Raw genomic sequence first — 21,125 nt, forward strand, 5'->3', positions numbered from 1 at the left:
TCAAACTCTCCCCAACCTAGAATACCTATTTTAGCCTCAAAAGAACCACTCTTCTTTGAAAGAGCAGGAACTACCCGAGACACCCACTTGTACAGAAACTGTGTTCGACCATGTCTGGACCCAGTTGCCTCATAACTTAAGTGGGAAGGAATATTCTAAGAAGCCCTGACCAGAATTTAGATACCTTGCTGGAACACGGGAGTAGGGATGGTTCTTTTTGTGCTTTTTGGTTTGGTTTGGTTTTGGGGTTTGCTTGGGTTTTTTTTTCCCCCGGTTTTATTGGATATTCTCTGTATTTACATTTCAAAAGTTAGCCCCTTCCCCCCACACACAGTTCCATCCCCCTTCCCCCCCCCCACTTGCTTCTGTGAAAGTTCTCCCTTTCCCTCTCCGAACCACCCTCTTCCACCCCAGTGCCTTGGCATTCCCCTACACTGGGAAAATGAGCCTTTGATGAACCAAAAGCCTCTCTTCCCACTGATGCCAGAGAATGCTATCCTCTGCTACGTATGAATCTGGAGCCATGGGTCTCTCCGTGTGTGCTCATTGGTTGGTATTTTAGTCCCTGAGAGCTATGGTGAGTTTGGTTAGTTGATAATGTTGTTCTTCCCATGGGGTTGCAGACCCTTTCAGCTCCTTCAGTCCTTTCTCTGGTTCCTTTATTGGGGACCCGGTGTTCAGTCTGATGGTTATCTGCAAGCATCCTCCTCTGTACCAGTATGGCTCTGGCAGAGCCTCTGAAGAGGCATCCATATCTGGTTCCTACCAGTTCTTTTGATCTGGAAGCTTCTCTATTCTAACAACCAGTCTCGTGTTTTGTGTTCTTCTGTTTCGTTTTGGTAAAGAAAGTGTTAGATCTCAGTGACTCCTACCTTTGGCTCCTCCCAGCACTTCTCAACAGCCATGGCCACACACTCTCTCCACCTCCTGGTCCCTGCACTCCTCTCCTGTCCCTTTCCTGCTCTTCCCACCTCTGTCTCCTCTCCTGGTTCAGTCTAGACTCTTCCAAATGCCTCTGGCTGTTCTCCCCTTCATACCTTCAATAAACCCTTTCAACCACGCCTTGCAGCAGCAGTGTCCTTGTTTTTCATTCCTTAGGGTCTTAATTAAACTGAAGGGAAGAAAACAAAATCAATTCCCAAACCTGCTGTGGTGGCATACTAGTCCCAGCACTCAGGAGGCCAAAGCAGGCAGATCTCTGAGTTTGAGGCCATCCTGGTCTGCAAAATGAGTCCTTGACATCTTTTTTCTGCTACACAGAAAAACCCTGTCTCTAAAAACAAAACAATAATAATAATAATAATAATAAATAGAAATTGAACCTCTAAGTAGACCAGATTTTTTAAAATATAAGCTCAATTCTTGCAATTGGGCCGAGCTTGGTTAAGTAATTATGGAAGCATTTAGGTGCAGCACTGAAACCGAACAGTGGAAAATTCAAAGTTACCTTAGATTAAAGCCTCCACAATGCTGCCCTTTGCGATCCACAGGATACCACATCCAAGACCTGATTTTTTTTAACTTGTTAAATCTCTCCCTGTGTTAGTTAGGGTTTGATTGCTGTGACATGACACTGTGACCGAGGCAACTCTTATAAAGGAAAACATGTAATCGTGTCTGGCTTACTGTCTCAGGGGTTGTTGCTATGCCCGGTTTGTGAGACCCCCAAGAGGCCACCAGGGACCACAACTCCGATGTAAGCACATGAGAGTCTTTATTCAAGTTTGGACTCTGGTCACAGCCCTCACTGCACAACGGATTAGGAAAGTGATGCCTGATTTAGTGGATTAGGGTTTGTATAAGAAAAACTTGAAAGCTGGAGCTTTCAAGCCTTGACGTTACATGATTGGGTAAATGGGTAAAGGAATGTTAACCTTCAAATAGATAGCATTTGTTCAGACAACAAGGAGACACCACACATCTAAAAGGGGCCATTTTTGACCTGGGAATGGTTAACTCATCCCATTATCACAACCAGCTTTTCCTGTGGTGGCAAGCTGACCACAGCTGTTACGCCTATTTTCAACTGTTGGGAACACTTGGTGGTCTCTTCCCAGAGCTTAAAGGTGGAGGCCTATCACTCCAAGGACAGGATACAGCAGGTTTCACTTTCTCCGAGGACAGCCGCCTTTCCTGAGGTTCCCCCACGGACAGCAGCTTTAAGAGTTTAGAGGACAAGATGGAAACTGCCCTGCTGCTCTGTCTCCTCATTATCATCATGGTAGCATGCAGGCAGACATGGTGCTGAAGTAGGAGCTCTCAGGTCTACATCTTGATCCAAAGGCAGGAGGAAAGGGACCGTGACACTGGGTGCATCGTGAGCTTATATGAGACTCAAATCCCCACTCCACAGTGACACACTTCTTCCAACAAGGCCAAATCTCCTAATAGTGCCACTCCCTACTGGCCAAGCATTCAAACACTTGAGTCTATGGGGGCCACACCTATTCAAACCACCACTCTTCTTCATGTGTGTCTGTGTGCATGCATGTGCACACACATGGAGACTAGAGAGGGCATCAGTCAGCAAGCACCCTGGAGCTAGAATAACAGAAGTTTGTGAACCTGATGTGGGTGCTAATCCTCTGCAAGGCCACCAAGTCCTCTTAACCACTTAGCCATCTCTCTAGCTCTCCTATTTTTATATGTTATTTCTACTTTAGTTATTTAGTTTATGTGTGAGCACACGAGCATGCACACACCTATGTGTGGGTGCACTTGTTCTCTCCTACCACGTGGATCATGGGGATTGGAGTCAGGTAGTCAGGCTTGGCAGCAAGCACCTCTGCCCACTGAAGCATCTCAATGGCCAAGGGTTTTTTTCTTCACTGTGTGTAAAGAAGGATGTGTGCATGTATCCATTTTTATGGGTGGGAGGTGTATACATATGTGAGCGTGTGTGCCACATGGTGAGGGCCAGAGGTTAACACTAGGTGTCTTGCTCTATAACTTCCTACTTCAGTTTTTGAGACAAGGTCTTTTTTGGTGTCAGCAGTTGACTGGACTGGCTTGTCAGCGAGTTATGGGCATGTCCCTGTCTTTGTCCTCTTCGTGCTGGGTAACAGGTACATGCCATCTCAGCCACTTTCCCATGACTGCTGGACATAGGAACTCAGCTCTTAATGCTTGGACAGCAAGCAGTTTGCCCACTGACCATCTCTCCAGACCCCAGTCCAGATCCGTGTGGGTACCCTACTGTCCAACGACTTCCGAATAGAAGGCTGGGCTTGCTTCTGCCCCTATGTTCCTGGTGGCACAACCTGGAGCAGAACCTAGTTTTCAGAATTCTTTACATTTTTTTCCCAATTTCTCCAAGAAGGTCTCCTAAGATGGTTGTGTTTCTGGAAGAATGGATTGGAAGCACTTTTCTTCCTTCCTCCCACTAGGTATTGATAAAGGTAAGACCCATGGAGGTTATATAGAAACAGCCACAAGGAGGTACTGAAAGTCTGAGTAGACAGAGCATCCAGGGACCACACAGCTTAAGACATTACGTGAAAGTACCAAGTGTGTGGCTCACTCCTGTCATCCCATTACTTGGGACATTGAGGCAGGAGGATCACCACAAGTTCAAGGCCAGCCTAGGATACAAAATAAGACCCTGTCTCAAACAAACACCTTTTTCAAAAATAAATACAAATTTCTTTGGGGCTGGTTAGGTGACTCAGTAGTTGCAATACTGCTGTTCTTGCAGAAGACTCGGGTTGCCAGCACCCATGCGGCAGCTCCCCGTTATCTCCACTGCAGCTACAGTGTACTCCTGTAAATTAAAAAAAATCTAAAAAAAAAAAAAGACAAGTGTGTGGGTCCATGTTTTTAATCCCAACACGTAGGAGACGTCGGCAGAAAGATCTCTGTGAAGCAGAGGTCAATCTACTCTATTTATAAGTGCCAGGCCAGCCAAGACTACATAGTGAGACCTTGTCTCAAGGCAACAAAAATATTACTTTGTTTTATGTGTATGAATACATACATACATGCAAGTATGCTACATATGTGCCTGGTGCCTGAGGAAGCCAAAAGATATCAGATCCCCTGAAGCTGAAGTTGCAGACAGTTTTAAGCTAACACGTGGGTGCTGGAAATCGAACCTGGGTCTTCTGCAAGAGCAGCAAGTACTTTTAACCACTGAGCCATCTCTCTGGTTGGCATAGCCAACTCTACATCATATCTTCTAGAAAACAAAATAAGAGAAAACACTTTCCTTTTTTTTTTTCTATTATGTGTATAAGGGTCTGTGGATTAGACCAATAAAAGGTAAGTGTTAACAGAACAGAAAGTCAGAAAAGGAACAGAAGAACTTGACAACATCACCAAGTAGCAGATCCTGGGCTGGGGCTATAGCTCTAGAGGTAGAAGGCTTGTCTAGAATGTGAGTGGTTGGATTTGACTTCAGTACCACATAAACCAGATGTGACAATTTAAATGAGAATACCCTCATAGGTTGATATATTTGAGTATGTGGTTCCTAGTTGGTGGAACTGTTTGGGAAGAAGTAAGAGGTGAAGCCATGTTGGGCGACATGTATCACTAAGGGAAGGCTTTGAGGTTTCAAAAGCCCATGCCATTACCAAATAGCTTTCTGTCTTCCTACTACTTGTGAATTAGGACATACACTTTCAGCTACTGCTACAGTACCCTGCCTGCTTGCTGCCTGCCTGCTGCCTGCCTACTGCCTGCCTGCTGCCTGCCTGCCTGCCTGCTGCCTGTCTGCCTGCTGCCTGCCTGCCTGCCTGCTGCCTGTCTGCCTGCTGCCTGCCTGCCTGCCTGCTGCCTGCCTGCCTGCCTGCCTGCTGCCTGCCTGCTGCTGCCTGCTGCCTGCCTGCCTGCTGCCTGCCTGCTGCTGCCTGCCTGCTGCCTGTCTGCCTGCCTGCCTGCTTGCTGCCTGCCTGCCTGCCTGCCTGCTGCCTGCCTGCCATGAGTGTCATGGACTCATCCTCTGAAATGTAAGCTCTAAATAAACTATTCCTTCTGAGTTGCCTTGCTCATGGTGTGTCATCATAGTAAAAGAAAAGTAATTAAGGTACGGGGTGAGTGGTGCCTGCTGTAACTTGGGAGGTAGAGGCTTTGTGTTTGCAGAAGATGGGCTCTCTCAGCTCCCTGTCCAAGCTTCCTGCTATGGTTTGCTGCAATGACTCCCTGCTATCATGGGGTCTTCCTCTGGAACTATTTGCCAAAATAAGCTCCTTTTTCCATAATTTCTGTTGAGCAGGGTGTTTTTCTCACAGCCACAGAAAAGTAACTAACACACTTAGAAAGAGGGAACTTCAGTTAAGGGGTTGCCTCCCACACATTGGCATGGGGTGTGTCTTTGGGGACATTTTCTTGATTGGTGGGTGACATAGGCAGGTATGCCAACATCCTTTGACAGATGGCCTGGGTTGTATAAGAAAAGCAGCTGACTGTGATCCTGGAAACAAGCCTATAAACCGTGGTCCTTTGTGGTTTCTACTTCCGTTCTTGCCTTGGTTTCCCTTGACGATGGATTTTAACCTGGAAAACACAAAATCTTTTTTTCTTCCCTAGGTAGGTTTTGGTTTGTCTCTCATAGCAACAGGAAGAAAACTACTACAGCCTCAGAGAGCAGCTGGCTAGAGTTCGTTCTCACCTTCTACCATTTGGGTACCATGGTCCAATTCAGGCCTTCAGCTTCACAGAAGTAGCCTTTACTCTCCGGGCCGTTTTGCCATTGCCTTCCCCTGTTGTGGGGACAGAGCGGGCCTCATTTATTGCTGGCTGCCTGCACGTTGTTTACTCAGCGTTGGGGTAGAAGCCAGAGCTCCACAAAAGGCCGGTAAGCTCCATTCCGAGGCTGCACCTCCCTCCCCTCCCCTCTTGCACTGTTTTTTATGCCATGACACTCCCCAAAGGGATTTAAGGAAGCCACATCTCCCCAGAACTTGCTCTCTTAGATAAAGGGCTTCTTTTTGTATCCACCAAGTCTCAAAAATGTTTGGCTTAAAATAATCTTCAGAGCAGGTCAGTAAGCTGGCTCAACAAGTAAAGGCACGTACCGCTAAGTCTGACCCTGAGTCCCCAGAACCATACTGTGGAAGGAAAGAACTAACTACTGCAAGTAGACCTTTGACCTAGACACATGTGATGCAGCCCAAAGGCGCACACACCCATACTCACTGACAGCCACACACACACACACAAAATCAATCAATCAATTCATCTACAAGTAAATAGACAAATGGAGAAAAGACAGACAACTGTTTCAACATAAGAAATTCTTGCAAACTTCTCTTTTTGTGTTTTCTCAAAATTCCTATTGTGTTACCTAAAAAAACTGACTAGGGAGCTTTGTGGTTAAGAGCCAGAGGACCATAATCCCATCCAGGGTTCTGGTGCCCTCTCCTGGCCACTGCAGGTACTACATATATATGATACACATACAGACAGTTAAAACACTCATCACATAAAAATAAAATAGGAACTAGACAAATGGCTCACAGTTAAAAGTATTTTAACGGGCTCTTCCAGAGGTCCTGAGTTCAATTCCCAGTGACCACATGGTGGCTCATAATAGCCTCGATTCCAAATCCAAGAAATCCAGCACCAGTATTTCCTACTGTCACCTGAATTTCTGAACACATACGCGCTCATAAACACACATATATAATACCACAAATACAAATATATGTTGCATTATGTTGTGGAGATTTCCATGGTGAGGACTGGTGGGATTTCAAGTCCCGAGCTTGGGGGAACTCGGGGATTGATGGAATTATTTTTCTTGTAGGGTGGGGTCTAGCCACTCTCCCACTTCAGTTACTGAAACCATCAGGGACGTTAGAAACCATTAGGGCAGTTAGAAAATTATTAGGAGTGTTAGAAAAAGAAGGGTTGGGGAGGCTGGCCACTGAAGCTCTTTCCTGCTAAGAGTGTTTACAACGTTTACAAAAGAAGTCTATGGCAGGAAAGGCTTTCCCTGTTGCTTGTTGGAGTGAACATCCAACAGACATGGCTAATGTTTGGGACTTGTAAATTTGTTTTTTGAGTCCATGGAGCCCAATCTGTGGTCAAACTATGCATATGAGAAGAGCTTTGAACTCCTGATCCGCCTGCCTCCACCTCCCAAGTTCTGGGATTACAGACGTGGGCTCCAATCACGGTTTATACACAGCTGGGTTTCGAACCTAGGACTTAGCACATGCTTGGCAAGCACTTCACCAACCTTACCCTCTGCCCTCGGGTTATTTTAAATCCGTTTTAGAAAGTCTTTTGGTTTGTGGCCAGTAGGTGGCGCTCAAGTTCCGTCCAGTACCAGACACCCGGGGCCTGCTCTTTTTTTATACACTTCCGCTTCCGAGCCTTGAAGGAAACGTCACTTCCGTGTGCTCCGCGTGGACTTAGTTTGTTCTGTGTTCGCCAGCATGGCTGGGTTATCAGGCCCCGCCAAGCCGAGTCTAGCGTTGAACCCGCAGGAAGACTCGAAGTTTGTGAAGGACCTGACGAAAATCCAAAGGCGCGCGAAAACGGTGAGCGGCGGGGGGTCCGGGCTGACTCGGGATCCGACCTCCCACGGGCTTGGAGACCATGGTTCCAGTCGAGAGACTGAGGCAGGATGGGAATCGGTGTGACTAACTGTGGGGACATGGCACCTCCAAATCTCAGAGTTTGTTAAAGCTCCTACGCTTCCGCTTTGGCCCGTAAATGAGGGTCCATGGTCTATCACAGCGTTTGGAAGGTAAACGTGTCCCCTTAGGTTGTAGTGCTTGGAAGACGGAATAGACATCCGGAAACCCAGCTCCTGGGACGGAAAAGCAGGAGAATCTAGAGTCAGAAAACAGCTCGGGCTCAGTATTCAGACCAGAGCTTCGCCAAAAAAAAGAGATTACAACCTGCCAAGCTCTGTGGACATTTGTGTGGGGTTCATTGTAGCCCAGGCTAGCCTCACATTTGCCGAGCAGTCGAGGCCTGGAACCCTATATCACTTTATGAATACTGGGATTACAGGTGTAGGTCACTATAGGTCACCCTGTGCCTGATGGGAAACACCCTAGCACTCAGGAGGCAGGAGCAGCAGGTGGATCTGTGTGAGTTTGAGCCTAGCTGACTTGATTAATTTTCCCCGAAGTTAAGGAATAGTAACATACTTTTGTTGAAAATTAAAAACCCTTGCAGGGCATGGTGGTACAAGCCATTAATCTTAGCATTCGGGAGTTAGAGGCCAGCCTGGACTACATAGTGAGACCCAGCTCAGAAAAATGCGTGTACACACACAAGTTTGTATTTTTAAAATGTTTATCTGTTTTGTCCTCAGCAAAAGAAGAAAGAAAAACTTAACCCTGGAGTGATTTATCTGGGGCACCTACCTTCAACACTTTCTGAAAGCCATATCTATGACTACTGTGCCCAGTTTGGCGATATTAGAAGATTCAGATTGTCCAGAAGTAAACGGGTAAGATTCAGAATCTGAATTCAACTGTGTGTATTTGCTTTTCAGTTGTTTGTCATCCTTTGCATTCACAGGCACAACATCGTTTCCTACAAAGTTCCTACTCAGGAGCTTTTCAGGAACCAGGCATGGAGGTGCACGCCTGTAATCCCAGCACTTGGCAAACAGGCCGACCTCTGAGTTTGAGGCCAGTCACGGCTGCATAGTGTGGGTTTCTATCTCCATAGAGAGAGAAACCGTGAGGCTGCGGAGGTAGCTCAGTCTATACCAGTCAATCTACAGAGCCCAGGTCCAAAGCCAGATGTGGTCATGCAGGCTCGTAATCCCAGTGCTGCGAAGGTGGGAGCGGGGTTCCTGTTTAGCCAGCTGAGCCCAGCTCCAGGCCAGTGACAGACTTGGTTCAGAGTTGAAGGTGCTCAAGACCTGGGGGAATGGCTCAGTGGTAAGAGTGCCTGTGCTGTGAATGTGAAGTGGGACGCACGCACCCCTTCCTCAAGCACCGTGTGCAAGGCCAGGTGTATAACCCCAGTATTGGGAGCTGGAGCCGGTGATTGTACAACTTGCTGCCGGCCTGTTTAGCCAAAACAGCCAACGGTCAGGTCAGTAGAAAGTTCTATCTTGAGAAAATACGGCGGAGAGCTGTAGAAGGTGCTGTGCATCTTCCGGTCTCTGCCTGTGCACAAACAAAACAAGATGGGCAGGCATCTTGAGGGACAGCACTGACATTTCATACTTCAAGTCAGCGTATGCCTTGTTGGAGGCATTCCTACCTACCCTATCCGGGAGCTCAGCATCAGGCTGGGTGTTCTTACAGGGCTTCCCTCGGGAAAATTTGGGCAGTAAGGATTGGAATTTTAAACAACCTCAAGAGCAATCAGTAATCTGAATGTTCATTTAATTAAGTAGTTGCTTCTCAGCTTCAAGGCTTCAAGGCAAGTAGACCATGTTTATTTTGTGCCTGCTAACCCTGAGGTTAATGAACTTCAGTTGGGTTTATGTAAGGTTTTTCTAGTAGAGCCCCTAAGACTACAGGGCCCGGTTTTGTGTGTGTGTGTGTGTGTGTGTGTGTGAATTTGCTTTCACTGGGGCTTAAATCATGGGATGGGAATTTTTTCTCTTTGTGGTACCACCACCTTCTTGCTGCCTGCTACCAACTGATTTCTCCCTGGAAGAGAATTTCCTCCTCCTGGGACTACTGGTTGCCTCCTAGTTGCCTGAGTAATTCTTCTTAAGAGACTTGTGTTGCCCATCAGTCTCTGCAAGATCACTGCCAGCCACTTTTCCTCTGTAAAGTTTTCCTCAGCTCTTCCAGCTTCCTGCTAATCTAAGCAGCCACTTCCTCTGCCTGAGTCATAGCTTCTAAATTCTGTAGGCTCTACAGTCTTGTGGCATGGCTACTCCTCACGTGCTCTAGAGGCTTCTCCCCAAATATATGTCTGGGACCCTCAAAGAAATAATTGATTCTTGATGTATTACTGCAGTTGTTAGACAGCTACCAGGAGATGCAGCCTTTGTTCACTGTTCGGCTAGTGAAGGTACAGTGAAAAATGAGTCCACCCTTGCTCCAGAAACAGGGGCTTACACGTTACTTAACACAAGTCAGGTGTCGGTGCCTGGATCAGTACACAGAATCGAAGTGTAGACATTTGAACTCCAGAACCTACCCTGCCATTCTGGGTGTGGGAATCCACTTGTGAGCTGGTACAGGGTTAGGAAACCAGGGCCTGTTCCTTTGCCTAGGATGTGGAAATCAGCCAGTTCCTTGTGCTGATTTATTATTATAGTGCTACTGAGTTATTATAGCCTCCTTACCACTGGGCAGTGCTACTGAGTTATTGTAGCCAGAGCACTCACATATGTATGCATCATACTAAGCTGAATTTTAAGGATACAGAAAATCTATATTTTCCAAGCTGTGACTGTCTTGTCTGTCTGTGTGTTAGTTCCAGGGTGTATGTGGTGGTGGGGAGTTGGCATTGAAATAGTAAAAGTTGTGACTGGAGCTTGTTAGGAGATTGGTGATAGACTTAACTGCTCTTTTTGTGGGTTTTCTGTTGCAGACTGGAAACAGCAAAGGCTATGCTTTTGTGGAGTTTGAGTCTGAGGATGTTGCCAAGATAGTTGCAGAAACAATGGATAACTACCTTTTTGGTGAAAGACTTCTAGCATGTAAGTACTCTGATCTTTCTGCACTGTGATGGGATTACGAAGTTACATGTGGGGTTGTACCTAGGAAGAGAAGCTGACCCATCTTTACTGGGTGATAGGAAAGAACTTTGCTCAAACTGGAAACTGGGATTAAAAGCCAGCATAAGTGTCCTTGGGAGGCAGAGGCAGGCTGATCTCTACAAGGACATCCATAGCTATGTGGAGACCTTATGTCAAAGAAGGGAAAGAAAACTGTTGGTTAGATGGGCATGAGCCAGGTAAAGGGACAGCTTTGCAGGCTGAGGAGTGGTAAATGCCAGACCAGGGGTAACTAACCTTTAGTTGTTGGAATGTTAGGGAACTCAACTGGGGAGATGAGCCACAGATCAGATTCCTATCACCCATAAAACTAAGGAGTTAGTGTGGGGCCTGGGGGCAGCCCGTCCGTGGAGTACACAGGCAACAGCAGAAGTAAAGAGTCACGTTTCCAGATCAGACTCAGTGACGATGGTGCAGTGTTTGAAGTAAAGCCAAGAGTGAGGGAAGAAAACCACAAGGAGTCCTCCTTGCTCTGCACAGACACACATGTAAATCATTTACCACACACAGTAAATGTTCCCGTGGTGAACATTTGTGTCCCAACACAGGAAGCCTGGGCACCACCATCCAGACCGAAGTGTCCAGCCTGCCTACACCCATGGTGCAGTGTACCCTGTCCTAGAACCAGTTACAGGTTCACAAGGCTTCCTGGTAACATTCTTCTCCCACTTCCAACCACCATTGAAGACATTGTCACTGTCACGAGTGTTCTGTGATCAGTTGGAAACCTGGTTCCTATTGGGAGAACGGGGCTGGGCAGAAACCTGAGGGCGTTGGTGCTCTGCTTTGGTTTGAGGAAAATACCAGAAAGGGCTCTGGATTCTACTGAGTTTTTGACTTATTTTCACCAATCATTACCCCGTCCAGGATAGACTGGGATGTATAGTTTAGCTGGTAGAGTGCTGGCCTAGCATGCACAGGGCTATGGATTTCAGCCATGGGAGTGCACACACCGCATCTTATGGTGCTAGCCTTTAATGCGTATATCAGGGGGATGAAGCTGGAGGACCTGAAGTTTGAGTTCATTCTAGGCAACTTCAGAGCCAGCTTAGGCTACATGAGACCCTGTGTTGAAAAGAAGGAAGAAGAGGGCAGACAGGTGGCTCAGCAGGTAAAGCTGAGGAAGTGTGAAAGTCTGACAATCCCCAAATCCCACATCAAAGTAAGAGAGAGCCAGCTCCACGGAGTTGTCCAGATGCCTCCATTGGCATTGGGGTATGTAGACCCACACACGTTCATTTGCATAGGCAGTAATCATTGTTTGACGTTTAAAGGTTATTTCTGTCATACAAGAAATAGCTATCTGGGAAATATAAAGTTAAAAGACCCTTTCCTCTTTGTTTTATAGGTAAATTTATGCCACAAGAAAAAGTCCATAAAGACCTTTTTGGCCAGTGGAGTGTTTTTCATCCTCCATCATTTCCAGCAGTGAAACGCTATAATCATAAACGGGGACACTTGCAGATGCTGAAGATGGAGTATCGGTTTAAGAAGAAGGAAAAATTACTCCGGAAGAAACTAGCTCAGAGGGGGATTGATTATAGTTTTCCTTCACTGGTAAATACCCTTTTCTAGTTTGTGGTTTTAGGGGTGAGCTTTCAGCCTCACTAGTCGTAGCTCCTGTCTGTGGTTACACAGACTACCCCAGTGCTCCTCACTCTAGGTTTTGGTTTAGTTTGTGGCTCTTTTGGTTGAGCAGCGACCAGGCTGGAGTCTGCCTGTGCTAGGCAAGTGGTCTGTGCTTTAAATGCCTCTGCTACTGTTGATGTTGGTAAGACTGGGTCTCATTCCAAGCTGGCATCAAACTTTTATGCCACCAAGAATGACATAGGATTTCTGGTCTTCCTGCCTCTGCTTCCTAAGTGCTGCGATTACAGACGTATGTGATGATTCCAGCAGGTTCGTGCAGTCCTGGAGGTATAGCCCAAAGTATTTTACTTTGTATAAACTACATTCTCAGGCCCCTGCCAGCTTTTTCCCCAACATAATTTCCAGCCCATGTATGTACCAAGTGGTTCCCAGGTAGCCTTGGAGGCCAGAAAAGGGCATTGGATCCCCTAAAACTATAGTTTACAGATAGTTGTTACAGTCACCATGAGGGTGCTGGGATTTGAACCTGTGAAAGAACAGTCAGTGCTCGTACTGTTGAACAGTCTCTCTAGTCTCTGGCCTTTTTTTTTTTTTTTTTTTTTAACCAAGTTCTTGCTACATGATCTAGACTCCCCCCAAATTGCAGACTTTTCTGCCTTAGCCTTCCAAGTGCTGTGATTATAAGCATACACTACTCACTTAGGTTACAGCAAATCCTTGCTCCTGGTTACATTCAGCTCATTTGGCAATTGGACACTGCTTAAAATGGGAACTCAGCTACAGCATATGCATATAGCTGATAACATGCAAATTGTTTATTTGCAGGTCCTACCTAAGCCAAAGAAAGAGATTTCAAACTCTGCCAGCACTAACGGGGATTCTGAGGTTAACCAGGTAAGATCATCTGGGTAATAGCTACTGGTTACTTAGATACGATCAGGATAGTGGCAAGGCTTGGAATGAAGGCACTGCCACCAAGCCTGGCTACCTAGTTCAGACACTGGATCTCACATTGAAAGAAAGAGCTGACTCTTAAAAATTGTCCTCTGAACTACACACAGACTCAGAGAGTAATCCAAAAAATTCTTCTTAAGGTAATTCTGAAAAGGGTAATTTCTGCTACTTCACTTCTTGTTAAAGACTTCATACAGTTGGAGAGTGTTTGGGGGTTTATTGGGGGACCTTTTTTTGAGATCTAGTGATCTTAATACTCCTGCCTCCCACATCACATCCTTGCTGCTGGGACTGTAGGCTTATGCCACTAGAGCTGGTCTCTTGCATTGTGAGAGTATAGGGGTTTTGGGGCTTTTTAAATTACTTTTTTATGTATATGAGTATAGTGTCGCTGTCTTCAGACACACCAGAAGAGGGCATCAGATCCCATTACAGATGGTTGTGAGCCACCATGTGGTTGCTGGAGATTGAACCTCGGTCCTCTGGAAGAGCAGAGGTGCTTTTAAACCATATCTCCAGCCTTTTGGGCTTCATTATCTTGTCATTTTAGTTAAGGTTTTGCTTCGTGTTCTTCCAAGCTGGAAATAGTCATCAAAATCAGAGCGAATCAGGTAAGCACGGGTTCCGTGATTGATTGTGATTGTGTAGGTTGGACTTCAGCAACCCCAGGAGCAAGAAGTGAATTAGCAGAAACGTTTCTCTGATGCTAAGTCCCTGCTAGTGAGGACGTGAGCTAAGGAAGCCTTGCTGGACTTTCCCCTCTACTACAGGTGTCTTTGACTGGGTTGGCAAATGTTTCCTTGACTAAATCGCAAGAATGTCTTCTGTCTTCCGTAGAACCTGTCAGCTTCCCCCCCCAAAAAAAAATTGTAATTAGTTGGTGAGGTGACATCTATTTCCAAGCTTATTGTGCCTTCGTCAGAAATTAGGTGTCTGTTGCTTCCTTGCCCAAGTCTCAAGTCACAGAAGCATTGTCTCAAAACTTGAGGACAGGCTGTGGTATACTCCCAGCTGAATTAGGCGCATGCACATAACATCTGGGTAGAACAAAGCCTTTACCCTGCTAATGTGAACTGTTTGGCAATTTAAAGATGGCATACAACTGAAACATATGTGTGTAGCTGAAAAATAAGCAAATTGCTAAACTCCTAGCCCTTATTTTCAGGTTTTACCTGACCAAAAAGAAAGGCTTTCAGACGGACCTAAGAAAAAGGAGAAGATGATGAAGGGGGAGATTTGCAAAAACCTTCCTAAGAAGCGTAAGAGGTCTCGGAAGAAGAAGTCGTCTGTGGACAACCAGGTGAGCATGTCCTTGTATTCTGGGAATCAGTTGCTGTACACATAATTTGAAGGAGGGTGTGCGGTTGTCCCTTGTGGGAAATAAAAACAAGCTGGAAATAGATCCCACGGTATACCTTAAAACTAGGAGGGCAGAGGTGATGGGCATTCATTCCTGGTAAAGGCTAAGAAGGCAGTGATGTTGGGTGGAGACTAGGATGGTAGTGGTTCTGGGTGGTTGTTCCTCGTGCTTGTGCTCAGTCCTGGACTGGACTGTACTTGTTGCTTTCAGGATCCCACACCAGTTTGTACGCCAACGTTTTTGGAGAGACGAAAATCACAGTTAATAGAAATCAATAATGATAAAGATAATGAAATCGTTTTCAAACTGCCTGTGCTCCCAGTGAAAGAAGACGAACAAAAGACTCCAACACCTGCAAGTTCTAAGAAAAGGAGATCGAGAAAAAGGAAGAGCAAGCAGTGATCCTGATGGTGGTGTGTGCGTAGTTCCAGACAGATATGTGGTAAAGGCTACTGTGTTTTACCAGGCACGGTGAAATGCAAGCACACAAGACTGTTGGACTAAGAATACATGTTTGTTTTTCCAGTGAGGAGAGCCACCAGGAACCTGGCTGGTTTGTCTTCCTGTTTCCTGTCCTGAATTTGTCTTCAGGCCTCATGGCTCCCTTAGTTTTACTATCTTTACAAAACTCAGGCTTAACTACCACCAGGAGGAGTCTCTGTGGCCAGTGGTTGCTCTTTGGACTGTGTGTGGTTGTGTATATATAAAAACCCTAAAAAATATGTCAGGCTTCAGCCTCGGGCATCTGAAACTGGAAGTTAAATCCAGACAGTGAGAGGGTAGTCCAAGTGTGAATAGATTTGCACATGTGTGCAGAAGCTGAGGAGGAATCCGGAATGACTTGCTCTCACCCACAGTTAGCTGCAGCTAAGCTACTGTGTAGTTTCACAAATCAGTTTCAACAGCTGTATTGAAGATTTAAATGGTCACCAAACTCTCTGCAGTTTATTTGCATACAAGAGAACCTAAGAACTTTGGGAAGGGGGAGACAAGAAATGTCTCCATCTCCTGTTTTAAGTTTCTGTGCCCTTTCTATACTTTTGTTTTGCTAATTTGGATTTATTGAATATACCTATCAGTCAACTTTAAGCATTCTTTTTGTCCATCTGTGGGGTGTGAGTGTACAGGCTATTGTGCACACGGCTGAAGGGGAAATCAAGTGTCTTCTATCCCTCTACCCCTTAACCGTTTGAGATAGGACTCTGGTTAGATAGTTTTTCTTCATATTGTTCTGACTACCTGAAACTCACACTATCAGATTAGGCTGATAGACCAAAAAGAGATCCACCCGCCACTGCCTCCCGGCTGCTGAGATTAAAGATGTCTATGACATTGTTTGTATGTGTGTAAGTCAGACTATTTCTTCGATCTCTTTACCTTACACGTATATATTTCTGATGTTAGGAGAGGAAGGAACACACACAGACCATGGCACATGCATGAAAATCATAAGACCATTTTGAGACAGGGTCTCACAGCAGAACAGCAAGCCCCTGAGATCTCTTTTCTCTGTTGATGGGTGCACCATCAAGCCTGCAAATTTAGGACTCATGCTTGTGAGGCAACTACTTTTCTGTGTCATCTTCGCAGCCCCAAATTTTAACTTGAGACAGTCTTGTGTATTCCTGGCGCACCATGTAATTAAGGATAACCCTCCTTCATCTGCCTCTGGGTACCTGCCACCCTGCCTGGCATCTTCCCTGCTCTCTCACAGGGGATCGACCACTGAGCTATGTCCTCAACCCTATGAAGTAATTTTTTGACACTAACATTTGACTCAAAGTAACAGTTATGTATTTTATGTACTTGTGAGGTCCTCCTCTGGCCTTAGTATGTGGACATCCGCAGTCACTGAGATCATGTTTAAGGGCTGACATCTATCTCTACTTGACTGCGACCAGAAAGGAATCTGCCTACACATGGGCAGGCCAATGTTTGCCAGTGATTTGGATACTAGGAAGCACCCTCGCATTTACAGAAACTGAAATGAGGATTCACACTTGGCTAAGGAAAGCTGGCGGGACGGCTCAGGCACTAGGCTTGAGTCCAACGGTGTCATCACTGTCAACTGTGGCATTGTGTCCACTTGTCCCGGTGCTGCATTGTGCAGTGACATTAGATAGGCTGCCACCACACTCATCTGACGTGATGTTTTGATGTCACAGGTCAGTTGAGATAATGCAACACTCCACTGTGGCATTGTGATGCTACAGGGCTCCGTTGTGATGGTGACTGTCCATAAACACCAGAATGTCCATTGATGATGTGCTCCATGTGTGCCACTGGGACATTATAGCCAAGTTATAGTAAATGCTCCATTGTGTCATTACCACGTGACCGTGGCACCACGGTGTTGAATTGTGACATCACAGTGCAGCATATAACACCAAACTGAATTGTGTCATAAAGGAGTATTTTGACATAGCAAACCCCTGCTGTTTGCTTGTGATGCCACAATCCTCCAGTGCTGTGTTGAAATGACTCACTGTGACCAAAAACACTGGATTTTGGTCATTCTGTGCCGGGCATGGTGCTGCACGTTGGTAATTCCCCAGTAGTGGAGGTGGGAGAATAGAGTCTTGAGGGCAGCCTTGGTCACATAGTAGACTCTGTTTCGAAACGAGACAGGAAGGTGAGCTAGAGATTAGATGTGTGCTGTGCTTGTTTAGTATGCTTGAGTCCCTGGGGTACACATCAGCGGTGATGCACAACGGAGGCAGGAGGATTTGAAGTTCAAGGCCGTCCTACTTCGTTAGGCTGGCCTGTCATAGTATGAAGGACTTGGGTTTCCATTTAGCCCATCAGGTTCTCGAATGATAAAGAAATGTGAATGATAGGAGAGGGCCCAGTGCATTGTGGGTGCCATCCGTGGGCCGGTGGTCCTGGGGTTATGGAAAGTGGGCTGAGCAAACTAGTAAGCAGCACCCGTCCATGTCAGCACCTGCCTTCAAGTTCCTGCCCTGACTTCCAGTGGTTTGGATATGTATGAGAAGCCCCATTTCCTCCCCAGTTTGCTTTGGTCCTGGTTGATCACAGCAGTAAAAACCCTGACATAGGTTCTCAGAAGGACAGCAATGGTACACCAGTAGGTGGCACCAGATCCTAAAAACCGAATCTGGGATTTAGATGCCAGAAGTACAGGATTATTAGGAGGCTATACAGTTGTTATTTAAGAACAGAAACACAGTCTTCTATATCCCCAGCTAGCCTCAACTTGCTGTGTAGCCAAGGATGACCTTGAATTTCTGATCTCTCTGCTCTTACATTTCCAAGTGCTGGGGTTGCAGATATAAACCACTGTGGTACTTTGGGGTGGATGGAAGCCAGGGCTATGTGCATGCCAGATAAGCATTCTACCTACAGAGCCAGATTCACACACCCCAAATCTACTTAAAACTAAAGTTCCATGCTGCAAACTCGGCTTTACTACCAAAATCACTGTTAAAAAATAAAGCCCTCTTTTGCTTTATTTCCTTTCATTTTTATGGGGATGCTTGTCCCCATGAGGACAGAAGAAGATATTGCTGGAATTACAGAGAGTTGTTAAGCCACCAACATTAATTCTGGGAACCAAATTTAGAGCTTTTGGAAAAGCAACAGGTGCTCTTAACCACTGAGCCATCTTTCCAGTTCTTAAGAACAAGTCACAACATACTTTTGACTCAGTTTTACTTACGTAACTCCACTTAGAATGGTGTCACTTTTCTGATTCACTTAGTAATCTCAACATTCTGGATTTTGTTAATTTCTGAGGCTGTCTGAACCCTGGATCCTCTTGCCTCCCCCTCTGGAATACTGGGATTGCGAATGCAAGACTGCACCCAGCTGGGATTCGTTTTTCAGGTTGTATCTTCATGATGTATTTCTAGCCTTGTTTCCCTCAAAAACACTATTTTAAATACCATTTAAAAGTTAGAATTTACCTTAGGCTAGGAGTTAGTGCGCCCTCCCTTTTCCCTCCAGACTTGGTCTCACTATGTAGCTTCAGTTGCCCTGGAACTCAATATATAAACCAGGCTAGCCTCTAAAGCACAGATATCCACCTGCCTCTTCCTCCATATGCAGAGATTAGAGGCATGTCCTCACGCCTGGTTTTTCTGGTGTTAATTTTGTTTGTTTCAAGACTGGGTTTCACTGTGTAGACCTAGCTGTCCTGGAACTCACTTTGTAGACCAGGCTGGCCTCAAACTCACAGAGATGTGCCTCCTGAGTGCCAGGACTAAAGACATGCAGCAAAATGCCTGTTCATATGTTAATTTTTAACTTGTACATTACACCTGGCCCAGGTGTCCCATTTGTTTAAATGAATGCTTCAGGTTAGGGAGGTAACTCAGCTTATAAAGTACCCTACACCAAACCCTAGATTCTATCTCGAACAGGGCTGAAACCTAGTCTGATTGTGCATGCCTATAATGCCAGCACTTAGGAGATAGAGGCAGGAGAATCAGTCCAAGAGGTCGTTCTTTGCTAAATACTGGACATGATACCATCTTGAGACCATCTTGAGCAGATGCTGAGACACTGCCTCCAGAGGGGAATAACAAGGGGAGAAGCACGTGGTTTTAATCCCAGCACTCAGGAGGCAAAAGCAGATGGATTTCTGAGTTTGAGGCTAGCCTAATCTATCTATGTATGCCCTATAAGGCCAGCCTGGTCTACAGGGAGACTTCCAGGCCAGCCAGGGCTACATAGTGAGACTCTGTCTAAAAAACTGATGGAGGTGTGAGGCAGAGTTCCTTGGTGATTTTGAGCACCTTCTGTTCTGGCAGAAGACCTGGGTTCAAACCCCTACACCCACGTGGATCATAACCATCTGTAACTCCCGGGTCAGGGGCATCCGTCACCCTGTTCTGGCATCCAAGGCACCAGCAAATTTCACTGTTACAGTTACATTGCTCAGCAGGTGTCTGGATGCCTGCATTGTTCCAACCATGCTTCCAGAAGAGGAACCTGTGCTATTCGAGATGTTACTTCTCTGACCAGATGGTGCCAATTTTAGAATCTTCCTAGTTATAAATAAAGCTGTCAGCTCTCTGGTGCCCAGAAAAAGCGACTCAAGACATTTGAGACTTGCCAAACATGGTTTGTGTGCAAATGTTCCCACGTTAACACTGCTTCCCAACCTGCCGATCATTTGGTTCTTCCGGGGTCTGGGAAGCTAAGTGAGAACACAGGCTGGGGCTGAAGTTGATGTGGGCAAACAGAACTCAAGGAAAACTCCTGATAATCAGGCGAACATCATAGGGGCGTGGTACAGAATGATCACTGGCAATTTGTTTCTTCTGAAGGAATATGACATTTCCCCTTCTATTTCTTTTTTTTTAAGATCAATTTATTTATTTTATGTATGAGTACACTGTAGCTGTCTTCAGACACACCAGAAGAGAGCATCAGGGCATATCACAACAGGGCAGATGGTTGTAAGCCACCATGGGGTTGCCAGGATTTGAACTCAGGACCTCTGGAAGAGCAGTCGGTGCTCTTAACCACTGAGCCATCTCTCCAGCCTCTATTTCTGCTTTAATGCTTCAGTAAACAGTATGTACTGTGGATGGTTTTCTGTTTGTTGTTTGTTTGCTTGCTTATTTTTTTATTTTTTGTTTTTAAGACAAGGTTGTGTAACCCACCTACGTGAAGCTTATTAAGAGGTGTGGCCTTGTTAGAGTATGACCTTGTTGGAGGAAGTGCATTACCGAAGGGGTGGGCTTTGAAGCTCTATCCAGTGCAGGATCAGTGTTCCCCTGTTTGCCATCAGAACAACATGTAGAACTCTCAGCTCCTAGCACCATGCCTGCCTAGATGCTGCCATGTTTCCTGCTTTGATGATAATGGACTGAACCTCGGAACCTGTAAGCCAGCCCCAGTTAAATGTCCTTTATAAGAGTCACCTTGGTCATGGTGTCTCTTCATAGCAGTAGAAACCTTAAGATACCATGTCTGCTTAGAATTTGAGGTCAGAGCTTAACTTGGCTTTGGCTTCCTAATCTTCCTGCCCTCACCTCCGCAGCACTGGGACTACAGGTGTGCATCACCATGCCTTTGGTTGTTTTTGTCTTGAGACAGGGTATCCCTATGTAACCCAGACTGGCTTAGAGCTAAAGATAACCACTAAGATAAATCAACTAGCAAAGTAAAATGCATGTGCTTGTGGCAGAGCTGGTGACCCAAAATTGATACCCAGAATCCACAGTGGGAGGAGAGAACTGGTTCCCCAAATCATCCTCTGTCCTCTGTTTATACTCACACACATACAGTGAAAAATAAAATTATTATTTTATTTTCATATGAATGAATGTTTTGCTTACATGTATGTAAGTGCACTGTGTGTGTATTGCACAGAGAAGGCCAGGATCGGGTATCAGATCCCCTGGAACTGGGGTTAGTCAGTTGAAAACTACCCTGTGGGTGCTGAGAACTAAATCAGGTGCCCTGTAAGAGCAGCAAGTGCTCTTAACCACTGCACCACCTCCCCAGCCATTAAACACATTCCGTAGCACAGAGTACTGGGTGCTGTGATGAAAAATAAAGCAAGAAATGGGCGTAGGGACTGGAGATGTCATTCAGCTGGTA

General features: G+C 45.8%; 1 protein-coding gene across 1 annotated transcript; it reads left to right on the plus strand.

Annotated features, from left to right (window-relative positions):
- Positions 1-7,342: 7,342 nt before the first annotated feature.
- Positions 7,343-15,854, plus strand: NIFK (nucleolar protein interacting with the FHA domain of MKI67). Its single transcript, XM_080918559.1, has 7 exons — positions 7,343-7,484; positions 8,270-8,407; positions 10,465-10,573; positions 12,000-12,208; positions 13,067-13,135; positions 14,361-14,495; positions 14,766-15,854. Exons 1-7 carry the CDS (start codon positions 7,380-7,382, stop codon positions 14,955-14,957), a joined length of 957 nt encoding a protein of 318 aa, XP_080774685.1. The 5' UTR covers positions 7,343-7,379; the 3' UTR covers positions 14,958-15,854.
- Positions 15,855-21,125: the final 5,271 nt, after the last annotated feature.

The sequence above is a fragment of the Micromys minutus genome (genome assembly GCF_963924665.1).
Source record: "Micromys minutus genome assembly, chromosome: 6".
NCBI lineage: Eukaryota > Metazoa > Chordata > Mammalia > Rodentia > Muridae > Micromys > Micromys minutus.